At 34.0% G+C, this 15,029-nt stretch overlaps 1 protein-coding gene across 1 annotated transcript; it reads right to left on the reverse strand.

Moving 5' to 3' along the window:
* Positions 1 to 516: 516 nt before the first annotated feature.
* LOC132630733 (uncharacterized) lies at positions 517 to 3,096 on the reverse strand. The gene is made up of 5 exons (XM_060346300.1): positions 2,625 to 3,096; positions 2,217 to 2,564; positions 1,927 to 2,060; positions 1,576 to 1,767; positions 517 to 1,458 (listed from the first exon to the last, which is right to left on the reverse strand). The coding sequence occupies exons 1-5, from the start codon at positions 3,094 to 3,096 to the stop codon at positions 517 to 519; spliced, it is 2,088 nt and encodes a 695-aa protein (XP_060202283.1).
* Positions 3,097 to 15,029: the final 11,933 nt, after the last annotated feature.

Raw genomic sequence — 15,029 nt, forward strand, 5'->3', positions numbered from 1 at the left:
GATAACATCTATCACACCTTCAAGTCTCACAGGTGGCATGTTTCAAATCGTTTGAATCATTCTTCAGGCATCTTAAAACAGCTGTGATCTTCTGTCCAAATCATCATCTATATGGAAGCCAAAACCACTTTCAAATCTGCATCAGTGTCAGAGGAGCATACATCCTAGACTAGATATGTGTATTGTCCATACTAGTGCATACAACATTTGAATCTGCATCTGTTGCTTATCAGTCTGCTGGTCATTGAAATCTGTCAATGTTTAGCTTAATCTTTATCATGTGACCAGGTTTGTATAGTATTTGATCCATAATTATCACAACCTGCTACTTTGATCATGTATATCACAACATTTGAACTAAGGAATGAGCATGCCAAGCACACTAATACCACCCTAATACAGATGTTGCAAATACTCATAATCAGGTGAGAAACTGTGCTCAGTGATGGTATCAATCTGGTGTTTTATCTTGAATGGTTCTTATTCTCAAGTTTAGAATTCCTCTCTTCTCCAAATTCAAAATCCTCTTAGCTTGACTTGGTTATTCCTGAAATTATGAAACTGAATTGATCCTGCAAAACCAAAAACAAAGTTAGTTAAAAAAATTGCAAGCCCATTTCCTTCTCTATGTATATGCTCCACAGAAACTGTGTGATCAGTCATCATCCTCTTGATATCATCCACCAACATTGAGATACTCCAAGGAACCTTCCATTCATCATTTAGAATCATCTTCATGGTCATGGAATCTGTCTCTATAATCAATGGAAAAAGCTGTTTTACCACACAGTGCCTCAGTCCCATTCTAACAGCCTCAGCCTCAGCCTCAGCCTCAGCCACAATATTTGTTCCATCTGCCAAACTTTTTGCAGCTGCATACACCAGATCTCCCTTTTCATTTCTTATACAAAAGGCAGAAGAACTTGGACCTGGATTTCCTTTAGCAGCTCCATCTGTATTGCACTTGTAAATTCCAGGTGCAGGTCTCCTCCATTCAATAATTCTACAAATGACAGTAGGCTTATATCCTTCAAAGAATTGAACCATTTGATGCCATATAGTTGGAATGTTCATCCCAGGGAACTGAAGTTTACATAACATATGAATGTTCATATTTATGTCATACAGCACTCTATTCAGATTCATATTTCCACCATGAAGCCTATGATTTCTCCACTTCCATATTTCCCACACTATAAAAGCAGGCACTGCTTTGTATATGGTTTTCATTTTGAAATGGCATTTTGCTTCCCACCAACTTCTTATAGCCTGCTTGACCTGAACACAATTCATACTCAGTCCTGCCCCCATATTGAAGTATCTCCAGACCTTTGTAGCCAATTCCCCACATAGAAACATATGATTTATAGTCTCTATCTGAGCATTTTGACAGCAGCAACACTTTGAGACTAATGGAATACCAATACTTGCCACCACTTCATCAATTGGGACTTTAAACTTCCACAATCTCCACATGAAGAATGAAATTTTAAAAGGCACCCCTTTAATCCACATATTCTGAAATGGCACTATCACATTAGCTTTTTGTCTCAGTAATTGCCATGCACTGCTTACTGTAAACTTGCATGTGCTTGTCATCATCCACCAAGGTCTATCCCATTCATTTGATGCATACTTAATGTCAATTTCCTGTATTATATGCTGCACAATATCCTCAGGAAACAGCTGCATTAGTTTGCTGATATTCCATTTTCCATCTGTCATAAGTTCTGAAACATCTTCAACCTGCTCATTGATTTGCCAGGACTGGGGAAACACATAATTAAGAGCACCTAGTTTAGTCCAATTGTCAAACCAAATTTTTGAACTTCCAATCTTTGGCTCCCACCAGATTTCCTGTTCTATACTTTCCCTTGCCTCCAACATCATCTTCCAGACTTGTGACCCTCCCTTCCATTTAACCACCTGGGGAATTTGTTTTTTACAGTATTTATTCCACATGAAATTATCCCAAAGAGAGCTAGTGGTTCTGAACTTCCACCAGAGTTTAGCACATAGAGCTTTGGATGTGTCATAGATAGACCTGAAACCCAAACCACCTTCATGTTTGGGTATGCACATGTTTAACCAAGCTGCCCAGTGTCTGCATCTTCCATCCTCCTTATTATTCCAAAAGAACCTGGCAAAGATCCTATGTAGTTCCTTTATAACACATTTAGGAGGTCTTATAGTAGATAAAACATGAATTGGAATACTTTGAAGCACACTAGTGATCAGCACTGCTTTTCCTCCATAGGATAGTAACTTGCCCTTCCAAGTTTGTAACCTGTCTTTGATTTTCTTCAATAATTCAGTATAATCCACCTTCCTTTTTCTGGCATGAGTAATGGGAACTCCAAGATATGTAAAAGGAAAGTGTCCTCTCACAAATCCTGTTATTGTTTCTACCTGCTCACTTATCTCCTGTGATACCTTGCTGAACAAATAGAAAGAACTTTTTCTCTTGTTTATCATCTGTCCAGATACTTTCTCATATTCCTGAAGAATGTCCATGATTATGTGTAAAGATTGGCTATCAGCTGATGAGAAAATGATTGTATCATCTGCATATGCCAGATGATTCAGATCAGCACTCCACTTTGGCATCCCATATCCCACAAAACCAGACTGATCAAACAAAGAATTTAAGGCCCTTGAAAGAACTTCTACAGCAATGATAAAGAGAGCAGGAGAAAGTGGATCTCCTTGCTTGACACCCCTTGTAGAATGAAAGAAACCATGTGCCTGGCCATTTAAAAGAACTGAATACCAATTATTTACCAACAGCCTCCATATCAAATCAATGAAGAATAGAGAAAATCCCATTATTCCCTTGACTTTACAGAGATATAACCATGAGACCCTATCATATGCTTTTGCCATATCCAGCTTAATTACAACATTTGCTGGTTTTTCTCTCTTCCTTATATCAGTAATAATTTCCTGTGTCAACAACACATTCTCAATTATATTTCTGCCCTTTACAAAGCCAGACTGATTTGAAGATATCACCCTTGTAAGTATCTTATCTAGTCTGTTATGCACTACTCTGGATATGACCTTATTGATAACATTACTAAGACTTATAGGCCTCATATCAGAGAATGTGTCAACAACATTCTTCTTTGGCAGTAAAACCAGATGTGTGTGAGTTATTGATTTTGGAAGAGTTTGTCCTTAAAATAAAGCTTTAACCACACTATATACATCTGCCTTTATCACCTCCCAACACTTTTGATAAAATATACCAGAAAAACCATCAGGACCACAGGCACTATCACCATTTATTTCAAATACAGCCTTCTGTACTTCCTCCATGGTAGGTTGCTCAGCAAGTAAAATATTATCCTCCTCTCTGATTATCTCTTGAATGTTATTAAGTATTGGTGAGTCTTCACCAACCTCCTCATGAGTAAATTGCTTGTGGAAAAAATTGACAGCTTGTGCAGCAACACTATCAACATCCTCAAGCCAATTACCATCATCATCTTTTATCCTCCTGATCTGAATTCTCTTTCTTCTTCCTTTTACCAAGATATGGAAATATCTTGTATTCTTATCACCTTCAGAAAAACAATCCATCCTGGCTTTTTGCCTCCAGAATTCCTCCTCATAATGAAGATATAGTTTAAGTTTTGCCTGTGCCCTTTGCATGACCATTCTATTTTCTTCTGATGGATTTTCTTCAAACAGCTGTTCTTTAATCTTAACTATTTCCTCTCTTATAACAAGCTGTTTAAAAATGTCCCCAATCTTACTCCAAGTACTTAAGGCAGTTTTCAGTTTCTTCATCTTGAGCTTAAATGATAGAAATGCATCATCAGATAAGACTGTATCCCATTGCTGCTTAACAAAATCAAGAAAATTATCATGTTCCACCCAGAATTTGAGAAATCTGAAAGGTTTGATAAACTTTTGCACTTGATCTTCACATGATACAAGTAATGGTGCATGATCAGAACAAGTCCATGACAAATGTTCCACTTCAAATTGTCCAAACCAATTCTGAAAGATATCATTATAAAGCATCCTATCCAATCTCTTAAATATACAGTCATTAGCAGCCCTACCATTCCACCAAGTGAAAGGACTCCCTTTGAAAGGAACCTCATGTAGTTCACAAGAATTCAAACAAAAGGCAAAATCTTCATATTCTTGTGGCAAAACTGGTTGTCCTCCTATTTTTTAGTTGTTTAAGCACATTATTAAGATGCTTAACAGTTATTTGTAAAGTATCGTTTTCAAATAGTTTTGAAAATGCTGCAAAATGAAGAGTCTTATCATCTTTACTAATTTGAAACGATTGTTGTGGAGGAAATACTACACTAACCACTTCTCCAGTAGTCAGTTCGTAATTGCGCTCCAAAACAGAAATATAATTGTCAACATAGTTATGTATAAACCAAGACACAAAAAATATAATTTGGTTAATCTGAGAAAGATCTTCATAAATTTCATTTTGAAAACTTGTTGTTTCATTATCAGTAAAATTTGTAAAAAAACAAAAACCATTTTCGAAATGGCTCCCATTTGGGTGTATATAATTCTTTGCTAATTTCCAGTCTTGCGTGTGATCCCCGACTAAAATCAATTATTTGATCTGGATCCATTAAAAATCTTTAAATTCCATATCAGACGCAGTCAATTCTATGTCTGGAATACTAGTAACAATATTATCCTGGTCAATCTTAAGACCACTGACTCTATTAGCGTCAGTTTCTCTATTTTGAGAAGTGGAAGCTCTAGATGGGGACTTGACAATATAATCAATTGGCGAAATATAAGAATGACATGAAGAATTTGATCTAGTTAGTCTAGATCTACTGCTAGTACTATAACTTTCAGCTTTATCTAATAAAGATGGAGGTTCATAAAATCTTAATTTAATGGTCCAATCTGGGGCTTGCTCAATTTCAGAAATATCAGTATTTATATTGTTTTGAGGAGGTGCAGCTCCTTCTATGACCCACTCTTTGGGAAAATCAATTTCATCCCATTTGATAGGTCTTCTAGTAACAACTTTGGATTTACCAAAATTAGTTTCTATCAAAATAGTTTCATTTTTGAAATCCATGATTTTACACATAGGATTCATAGTATATAATGGTTTAAAATATATTCTATAACATATACATATAACCTCTGTACCTGGCATGTAATCATAACCATTCAATTTAACACTTAATATTAAAGCGTCTAAAGAATTATCATCCTGCAATGATACCTGCAAGTTAGGATAAGCATTAAAGTAAATAGGGCCATAAGCCAAACTAGTTTGTACTGTCCCTATAAGGGATTTTTTCCAATTTCGATTTCTACCATCTCTTAAAGCTGCTATATAGCTTTCCGGAAAACCTCTTAATGTACGTGGTTTGAATGCTACTTGTACTAACCTAATATGCATAAATCTATGAGTTTCCCTATAAGGAGCTAAATCACTTTCAGATAATAATCTAAAAGTAGCATGGTCACTATCAACTGTAATTGTTTCTTCAGTGGTTTTAACCACTTGCTTGGGACCTAATTTCTCAAAAGTACCCATCTGATATATTAATCTGGGTTGGATTTTAGGAATTGTCCATTTATTAAGAAGATCTAAATGTTGAGGCATATCGTATTCCTCTTTTTTAGTATTTTTAACCGTATTTTTTCTTCTAATGATATCCATTAGAAAAAGTGTTGAACATATATCACCTATGACTACTTCCGTACCACGGCTCTGATACCATTAACTGCAGGATCACACTTTGGGGTGCGCTACTAAGGAACTTTTATAGGTTAATAACCCTGGCCATGGGTTTGTCTAATCTCAGAACAAGTCCAAAAGCAGCCCTAAACGCCACCTCGGCTAAGCGGGCAAAACAACAGGACTACCACCTGAATTTGAACAGTCCGCCTGGGTTATTCTCTGTTTGACCTCAACACCACCCATGGTGAATCCTTGCTAATTAAAGCATTTTCACCATAATAAGTAGCAGTCTAGTGTGATATAGTTCAACACAAGATGTTTAGCCTGTCATTTAGGCTAAAGATAATTATAAGAAATTTGTTAAATAACACAAAAGAAAAGAAAAGAGAATTACCTAAGTGAGTTTTGTTGTAACCAGAGGAGAGAGAGATGTGGCAAACTTCAAAGATTTATTGGTCTGGGCTGGATCTTAGGATATGTCAATGTTGAGGCATATCATATTCCTCTTTTTTAGTATTTTTAACCGTTTTTTTTCTTCTAATGATATCCATTAGGAGATGTGTGTTGAATATATATCACCTATTAGCACCTTAGTCTATGGAATATCCATCCCAAATTTTCCACAGAATTCTCCGAATTGTTGTCTTTCATCTAGACCATGTCTCTTAATTTGCTGATTCAGCTTGATCTCATTGCATAAGGCTAAACCTTCCTGCATGCATGTTCCTATTAATTTCCCATAAGTATAATTATCATAATTGATACTAGTTTCCCCTTTCCTAAGAGTTTTTCTAACTCTTTCTGCAAAAAGGGTGGGCAATCCATCTATAAATTTAGATTTCCAATGACTATCATTGCATTCGGGCAGTTTCATAACCCAACAAAGTGATACATCCTTGTACCACCTAAATGAGGTAAGGGTCTTGCATCTTAAATTTTGAAGCATGGTCTTAATAGTTTCACTATTATCCATTCATCTTCCTGAAAAGTGTTCTATAATATTAATAACTAATGAATAAACAACATTTGGGACTAGAACTGATTCTTGGGAAGCTCCTTGTTCCCGTTTTACAGCATTCAAGATACTACCACGCTGTTCTTGAGTTTAATAATTATCCCACCGGCCTTTTAATTGACCAGTAAAACCAGCAATAATCATATCTGCGATGAAAGGATTTCCAAAATTGAGGACAAAGGAAGCATCATACAAGTTCCAATTCATCAAATCATGGAAGAAACATCTATAGAAGGAGAACTTCCAAAGTTACTCAAGGAGGAAATTTCCTCACAACTATGGAGTTTGCCACATCTCTCTCTCTCCTCTGGTTACAACAAAACTCACTTAGGTAATTCTCTTTTCTTTTCTTTTGTGTTATTTAACAAATTTCTTATAATTATCTTTAGCCTAAATGACAGGCTAAACATCTTGTGTTGAATTATATCACACTAGACTATTACTAATTATGGTGAAAATGCTTTAATTAGCAAGGATTCACCAAGGGTGGTGTTGAGGTCAGGCAGAGAATAACTCAGGCGGACTATTCAAATTCAGGCGGTGGTCCTGTTGTTTTGCCCGCTTAGCCGAGCTGGCGTTTAGGGCTGTTTTTGGACTTGTTCTGAGATTGGACAAATCCATGGCCAGGGTTATTAACCTATAAAAGTTCCTCAGTAGCGCCATCCCAAAGTGCGATCATGCAGTTAATGAAAAAGAGTGTTGAACATATATCACCTATGACTACTTTCGTACCATGGCTCTGATACCATTAGAAGAAAAAATACGATTAAAAATACTAAAAAAGAGGAATATGATATGCCTCAACATTTAGATCTTCTTAATAAATGGACAATTCCTAAAATCCAACCTAGATTAATATATCAGATAGGTACTTTTGAGAAATTAGGTCTCAAGCAAGTGGTTAAAACCACTGAAGAAACAATTACAGTTGATAGTGACCATGCTACTTTTAGATTATTATCTGAAAGTGATTTAGCTCCATATAAGGAAACTCATAGATTTATGTATATTGGGTTAGTACAAGTAGCATTCAAACCCCTTACATTAAGAGGTTTGCTGGAAAGATTTATAGCAACTTTAAGAGATGGTAGAAATCGAAATTGAAAAAAATCCCTTAAGAGACAGTACAAACCAGTTTGGCTTATGACCCGGTTTATTTTAATACTTATCCTAACTTACAGGTATCATTGCAGGATGATAATTCTTTAGACATTTTAATATTAAGTGATAAATTGCATGGTTTTGATTACATGCCAGGTACAGAGATTATATGTATCTGTTATAGTGTAGATTTTAAACCATTATATACTATGAATCCTATGTGTAAAATCATGGATTTCAAAAATGAAACTATTTTGATAGAAACTAATTTTGGTAAATCCAAAGTTGTTACTAGAAGACCTATCAAATGGGATGAAATTGATTTTCTCAAAGAGTGGGGCATAGAAGGAGCTGCACCTCCTCAAAATAATATAAATACTGATATTTCTGAAATTGAGCAAGCCCCAGATGGGACCATTAAATTAAGATTTTATGAACCTCCATCTTTATTATATAAAACTGAAAGTTATAGTACCAGCAGTAGATCTAGACTAACTAGATCAAATTCTTCATGTCATTCTTATATTTCGCCAATTGATTATATTGTCAAGTCCCCATCTAGAGCTTCTACTTATCAAAATAGAGAAACTGACACTAATAGAGTCAGTGGTCTTAAGATTGACCAGGATAATATTGTTACTAATATTCCAGACATAGAATTGACTGCGTCTGATATGGAATTTAAAGATTTTTAATGGATCCAGATCAAATAATTAATTTTAGTCGGGGAACACCCGCAAGACTGGAAATTAGCAAAGAATTTTATACACCCAAATGGGAGCCATTTCGAAAATGGTTAACTGTTAAGCATCTTAATAATGTGCTTAAACAACAAAACTATGCTAATAATTACATAACTATCTTGGGTGAACAGATTATTTCACTACATGAAAGAATTGATAAACTTTTTTCTCAAATAGAGACATTACACTGTTCCACCCTTAATAAAGAGAAAAAGCAGGAAGTTGTTGCTACTCCAAGTATATAGCCTCCACCTGAAATCAAAGATTTTAAATTAAAACCTTTTTCAGAATTAGAGCAAATGCTTGATGAAAAATTTAAAGGTTTCAATATTAGTCCTTTAATAGCAGAGGATGATGATAATTTTCCAAATATGGATTGCAAGGCCCAGGTTGTAGCAGATATTAATAAAATAGATGAACATTATGCTGTGAAACCTACTCAAAGGATGTACTATTATCCTAGGCCTACTGCTCAGGATGTCTTATTAGAGGAGCATGAGCATATTATTACCAATAGTTATAGCGGTAAAGAAATCTACGAATGAAACATAGATGGTTATAGTGAAAGACAAATCTATTATACCATACATAGAATGTTGATGTATAGTATAATTAGTAAGGTCAATAAGAATAATGAGTGAACCATCGCAGATATGATTATTGTTGGTTTTACTGGTCAATTAACAGGCTGGTGGGATAATTATTTAACCCAAGAAGAGAGTGGTAATATCTTGAACGTTGTAAAACGAGAACAAGGAACTTCCCAAGAATTAGTTCTTGTCTCAAATGCTATTTATTCATTAGTTATTAATATTATAGAACACTTTTCAGGAAGATGGATGGATAATAGTGAAACTATTAGGACCATGCTTCAAAATTTAAGATGCAAAACCCTTACCTCATTTAGGTGGTACAAGGATGTATTCCTTTGTCGGGTTATGGAACTGGCCGAATGCAATGATAGTCATTGGAAATCTAAATTTATAAATGGACTATCCACCTTTTTTGCAGAAAGAGTTAGAAAAACTCTTAGGAAAGGGGAAGCTAGTATCAATTATGATAATTATACTTATGTGAAATTAATAGGAACATGCATGCAGGAAGGTTTAGCCCTATGCAATGAGATCAAGATGAATCATCAAATTAAGAGACATCGTCTAAATGAAAAGAAAACAATTAACAGAATTCTGTGGACAATTTGGGATGGATATTCCACAAACTAAGGCACCTCATAGACGCAAGAAAAATAAGAAAAACTTCCAAGAATGGAAAGAGAAACGCTTTCAAAAGAAAGCAAAGCGGAAAAAAGAATTCAAAAAGAGAAAGGAATTTGTTAAATCCAAAAATCCAAAAGCCTGATATAAGTGTGGTAGAGTTGGTCATTTTTACAAGAATTGTAAAGTCAAGGAGAAAATTAAGAACCTTGACATTGACGATGACTTAAAAGAATCATTATACAAGATTTTATTGAATTCAGAACCAGAAAATTCAGGTTTTGAGTCAGATGAATCATGCGGCTCCTCATCAAATGAAGATATTAGAGTCCTTGATAATGACAGCTTTATTTCATCCAGTTCAGAGGATGAATGTCTTCCTTGTCAAATAGGAAATCCTGTACTTGTAAGAGTAAAAAAGATGATGAGTTTTATAATCTCATATACCAATTTCAAGATACCAATATCAATGTTTTAGACGGTGATAATCTTGTGGATTTGTTAAAAATTATTAAAGATCCAGAGCTTAGGTCCCAAATTATTGATAAGGTGAATGAATCACCCAAATAGCCAGAAATTCAAACTGGCATTCACATCCAAGAATCCCCAGGTCCATATACCATGTCAGAAGTTAAAAAACTTCTTCAACAAAGAAGAAATGTTATAACTGCTCCTGCTACAGTCCAAGATTTGGAAAGAGAAATTTCTAATTTAAGACAAGAAATTTCTAGCCTCAGACACCATAATCAAATCCTAGATGAAAGGGCCTCCAAAATTGAGGACAAAGGAAGCATCATACAAGCTCCAATTCATCAAATCATGGAAGAAGCATCTATAGAAGGAGAAACTTCCAAAGTTACTCAAGGAGGGAATTTCCTCACAACTATGGAAAAAATTACTTCCCAAAATATTTTCATAAAGGTTACTCTTTTAATTGACTACAATTTCAAAAATGAATTTACTGGTCTTGTTGATAGCATAGCTGATTTAAATTGCATTCAAGAAGGATTAATCCCTTCAAAATATTTTCATAAAACTACTCATAGTTTAAGATCTGGGAATGGGCAGAAAATGGGTATTACTTTTAAATTGCCAAAAGCCTATATTTGTCAAGACAAAGTTTGCATACCACAAAGTTTTGTCGTAGTAAGAGACATTTCAAATGAAATTATTTTGGGAACTCCATTTTTTTTAAAAATATTTCCTATAAAAAAATGGGATACTAAGGGTATTGTAGGAACCTTTGAAGGAAAAACTATTGAATTCCAGTTTATAACTTAACCATCTTTCAGAATTATAAATGAGATAAAAGATAGATTGATGAATAAACATCAACAAATTAGTTTTCTAAAACAAGAAATCTATACTCTTAATATTGAAGAAATTTTGCAAAATCCCAAATTACAGCAAAAAATAGATTTCTTAAAAAACCAATTTTCCTTACAAATTTGTAGTGACCATCCTAATGCTTTTTGGGAAAGGAAAAAACATATTGTTACTCTTCTATATGAAGAAACTTTTTCAGAGAAAAATATTCCTACTAAGGCAAGGCCATACCAAATGAATTCTGAATATTTAGAATTATGCAAAAATGAGATTTCTTCTCTTTTACAAAAAGGTCTTATACGATCTTCGAAATCTCCATGGTTATGTACAGTTTTTATGTTAATAAACATGTTGAACAGGAACGAGGAGTTCCTAGGTTAGTTATTAATAATAAACCCCTTAATAAGGTTTTGAAATGGATTCGATATCCAATCCCTAAAAAAAAGGATTTATTGGATCGACTCCATAATGCTATTATATTTTCCAAATTTGATTTAAAATCGGGATATTGGCAAATTTAAATTGCCGAAGCAGATAAATATAAAAATGCTTTTAATGTCCCTATTGCGCAATTCAAATGGAATGTCATGCCATTTGGATTAAAAAATGCCCCTTCTAATTTCAAAAAATCATAAATGATATTTTCATGCCTTATATTAATTTTATCATTGTTTATATTGATGATATTTTAGTATTTTCAAATACTCTAGAAATGCATTTTAAACATCTTGATATATTCAAGAAAATAATTATATAAAATGGATTGGTTAAATCCAAACCAAAGATGTCTCTTTTCCAAACAAAATTTAGATTTTTGGGTCATAATAATGAAAAAGGAAAAATTAATCCTATTAATAGAAGTATAGAATTTGCTTCTAAATTTCCTGATATTATTACTGATAAGACTCAACTGCAACAGTTTCTTGGAAGCTTAAATTATATTTCGCCATTTTATAAAGATTTAGCAAAAGATACATCTATTTTACATGATAGATTAAAAAAGATTCCAAAACCATAGATTTATGATCATACTCAAGCAATTCACAGGATTAAGGAAAAAGTTCATAATCTTCCTTGTCTTACTCTAGCCAACCCTACTTGGCAAATAATTATTGAAACAAGTGCTTCTGATATTGGCATTGGAGGAATATTGAAACAGTATTCCCCAGATGATAAACAAGAATATTTAGTACAATTTTATTCTGGTAAGTGGAATAATAGCCAAAAAACCTATGCTACTGTGGCTAAGGAAATCCTTGCTATAGTAAAATGTGTACTTAAATTTCAAGGAGATTTATATAATCAAAAGTTTTTAATAAAAACGGATTGCCAAGCTGCCAAATTTATGTTTAACAAAGACTGCAAGCATGATGTTTCTAAACAAATGTTTGCAAGATGACAAGCACTATTAGCTCCATTTGATTTTGAAATTCATTATAAGAAACGGACAGATAATAGTCTCCCTGATTTTCTAACAAGGAAATATTTGAGTTCATAACTCTTGTTCATTTTATTTGCAGAATGAGGCCACAATTTAGCCCCAACTCTAATAGAGGACGGGGAGGAAGAGGAACAACATCAAAAGGAACAGGTCGCGGTACTGTTCTTGCTCAAATGGGCAACCAAAGGCTAATAGCCGCCAATATTGCAGAATCTTCCAGTAATACTAAGGAAGAAATCACATACCAACAATATTTGGATTTAATAAAATCCTAAAAACAGAAGGATAATATGTCTCCATCATGCTCTAGTGCCCTTGCAGATGATGATCACGAGGGCACGGATTCATATGAACAAACTGATAGCCGAGAATTAATAATTCTCATAGAAAATGATGATCTCCAATGGAGAAATGAGCCTTGGCAAATAATGCAAAGGTATTTTGATCAACAATCATATGCTACGATTACTTATAAATATCGTATGAATTATGAGATGGTCCTTTCATCCTTAGGATCAGCAGAATTTCAGTATTTTTATCCTGCTACTAGCAAAAAAGTTTATAACTTTTCAAAAATTATTATAAAAAAGATTTTCTCTCCAAATGAATGGGGATTAAGTACTTTAAAGGAAAAAAATTATACTCATCCTGAACAAAAAGTCCTAGTTAAATTTGATTATTGGGATTATGTTGAAGCTTTTAATAAAGTCTTTTTATATGAAAATCCTAATAAGAAACATTCCTGGTTCATAAAGGTGTGGATCGCACTTTGGGATGGTGCTACTGAGAAACTTTTATAGGTTAATAACCCTGGCTATGGGTTTGTCCAATCTCATAACAAATCCAAAAACATCCCTAAACGCCATATCGGCTAAGCGGGCAAAACAACAGGACCACCGCTGAATTTGAACAGTCCGTCTGGGTTGTTTTCTTCCTGACCTCAACACCACCCTTGGTGAATCCTTGCTAATTAAAGCATTTTCACCATAATAAGTAGTAGTCTAGTGTGATATAGTTCAACACAAGATGTGTAGCCTGTCATTTAGGCTAAAGCTAATTATAAGAAATTTGTTAAATAACATAAAAGAAAAGAAAAGAGAATTACCTAAGTGAGTTTTGTCGTAACCAGAGGAGAGAGAGATGCGGCAAACTTCAAACTTTTATTTAACAGATTTTTACAAGAGAGAGAAGGCAGTGTGTGAAAGCTTGCCTTTTCTCATTTACAAGTGATCCTTTTATAATGGATCATGAAACAAAATGACAAAATTAAAAAGATAAGGGTGGACGACAAGTTTGGCCGACAAAGAAAAAGAAAAAGCTACCTTGAATAAAGTAAAAGTACAATAATTAAATAAAACAAACTACTTTGCTTTATTAAAGCTATGCTTTTATAAAAGTTGATTCTTTATGGCGGGGTCCACCTTATCACTTCATTTGTGGCGGGGTCCACCTTATCACTTTATTTTAGTCTTGTCTTTGTCCTTTGCGGTGCTGGAAGATTCTTCCTTTTGGCTGTTGAATTGTGCCAAAAATTGTGAAAAGTCCTCCGTATGATCAGGACTTTGAGATTCTCCAGCTAAAACATGGCTATCACCTGCTTCTTCATCTTCTTCCTCATTCTCTTCATTGTCGGTGGTATGACCAACCGATGCCATAGATATGTCTGGCGAAATTTGAGAAATATCAATTCCAAGATTCTTGGATAAGTCATTTTTAAATTCTTCCATATAAAGAGCTATCATTTCTTCTTGGGATATAATCCCTTTTTTCATCTGAATTTTGTGTGCAATGTGCTGAAAAGAGCTAGGAACTTCCCTTTGTCTGGAATTTATTGATTCCCGATAACTAGCAATGGTAGTTTCAATCTGGTTTATTAACTCTTGTCCTGGAATGGTTCCATCATTTGATTTTTGGATCAATTTCTTCTAGAATTTTGTATAAAAAATCCTGTGAAGACAAGGAATATTGTGCGGGGTATGACCCACTTCTACAGACCATTTCATTATCCACGGAATAGAGAATTCAATGAAGAAATACATATTAGTAATTCCTTCAAAGAAAATATTATTAGTTTCCAAATCTATGATTTTTGGAGAGACTTCAATCCATTCAGTATATAAACTTTTGAATGGTTCGGGTAAAATCTTTATGGTTGGACCATAATTAATCCACCATTGACAAAACCAATTAGGGATGGCTTGTTTATAAACATTGGCACAAACCTTTATAAACCAAGAATGCTTTTTATTAGGATTTCCATATAAAAATACTTTATTAAAAGCTTCAACATAATCCCAGTAGTTAAATTTAATTGGAACTTTTTGTTCAGGATGAGTATAATCTTTTTCCTTTAAAGTACTTAATCCCCATTCATTTGGAGAGAAAATCTTTTTTTATAATAATTTTTGAAAAGTTATAAACTTTTTTTCTAGTAGCAGGATAAAAATGTTGAAATTCTGCTGATCCTAGAGATGAAAGAACCATCTCATAATTCATACGA

The sequence above is a fragment of the Lycium barbarum genome, chromosome 3 (assembly GCF_019175385.1).
Source record: "Lycium barbarum isolate Lr01 chromosome 3, ASM1917538v2, whole genome shotgun sequence".
Lineage (NCBI taxonomy): Eukaryota > Viridiplantae > Streptophyta > Magnoliopsida > Solanales > Solanaceae > Lycium > Lycium barbarum.

What these genes read in the sequence shown, in the direction of transcription:
- LOC132630733 (XM_060346300.1), bottom strand. Translation starts at nt 3,096, where the DNA reads ATGAGGCCTATAAGTCTTAGTAATGTTATCAATAAGGTCATATCCAGA. An exon ending in TTCTTTGTTTGATCAGTCTG is followed by an intron (nt 2,565 to 2,624) that starts GTTTTGTGGGAT and finishes TGGCATATGCAG; the next exon opens with ATGATACAATCATTTTCTCA. An exon ending in CAAGCACATGCAAGTTTACA is followed by an intron (nt 1,459 to 1,575) that starts GTAAGCAGTGCA and finishes AGATTGTGGAAG; the next exon opens with TTTAAAGTCCCAATTGATGA.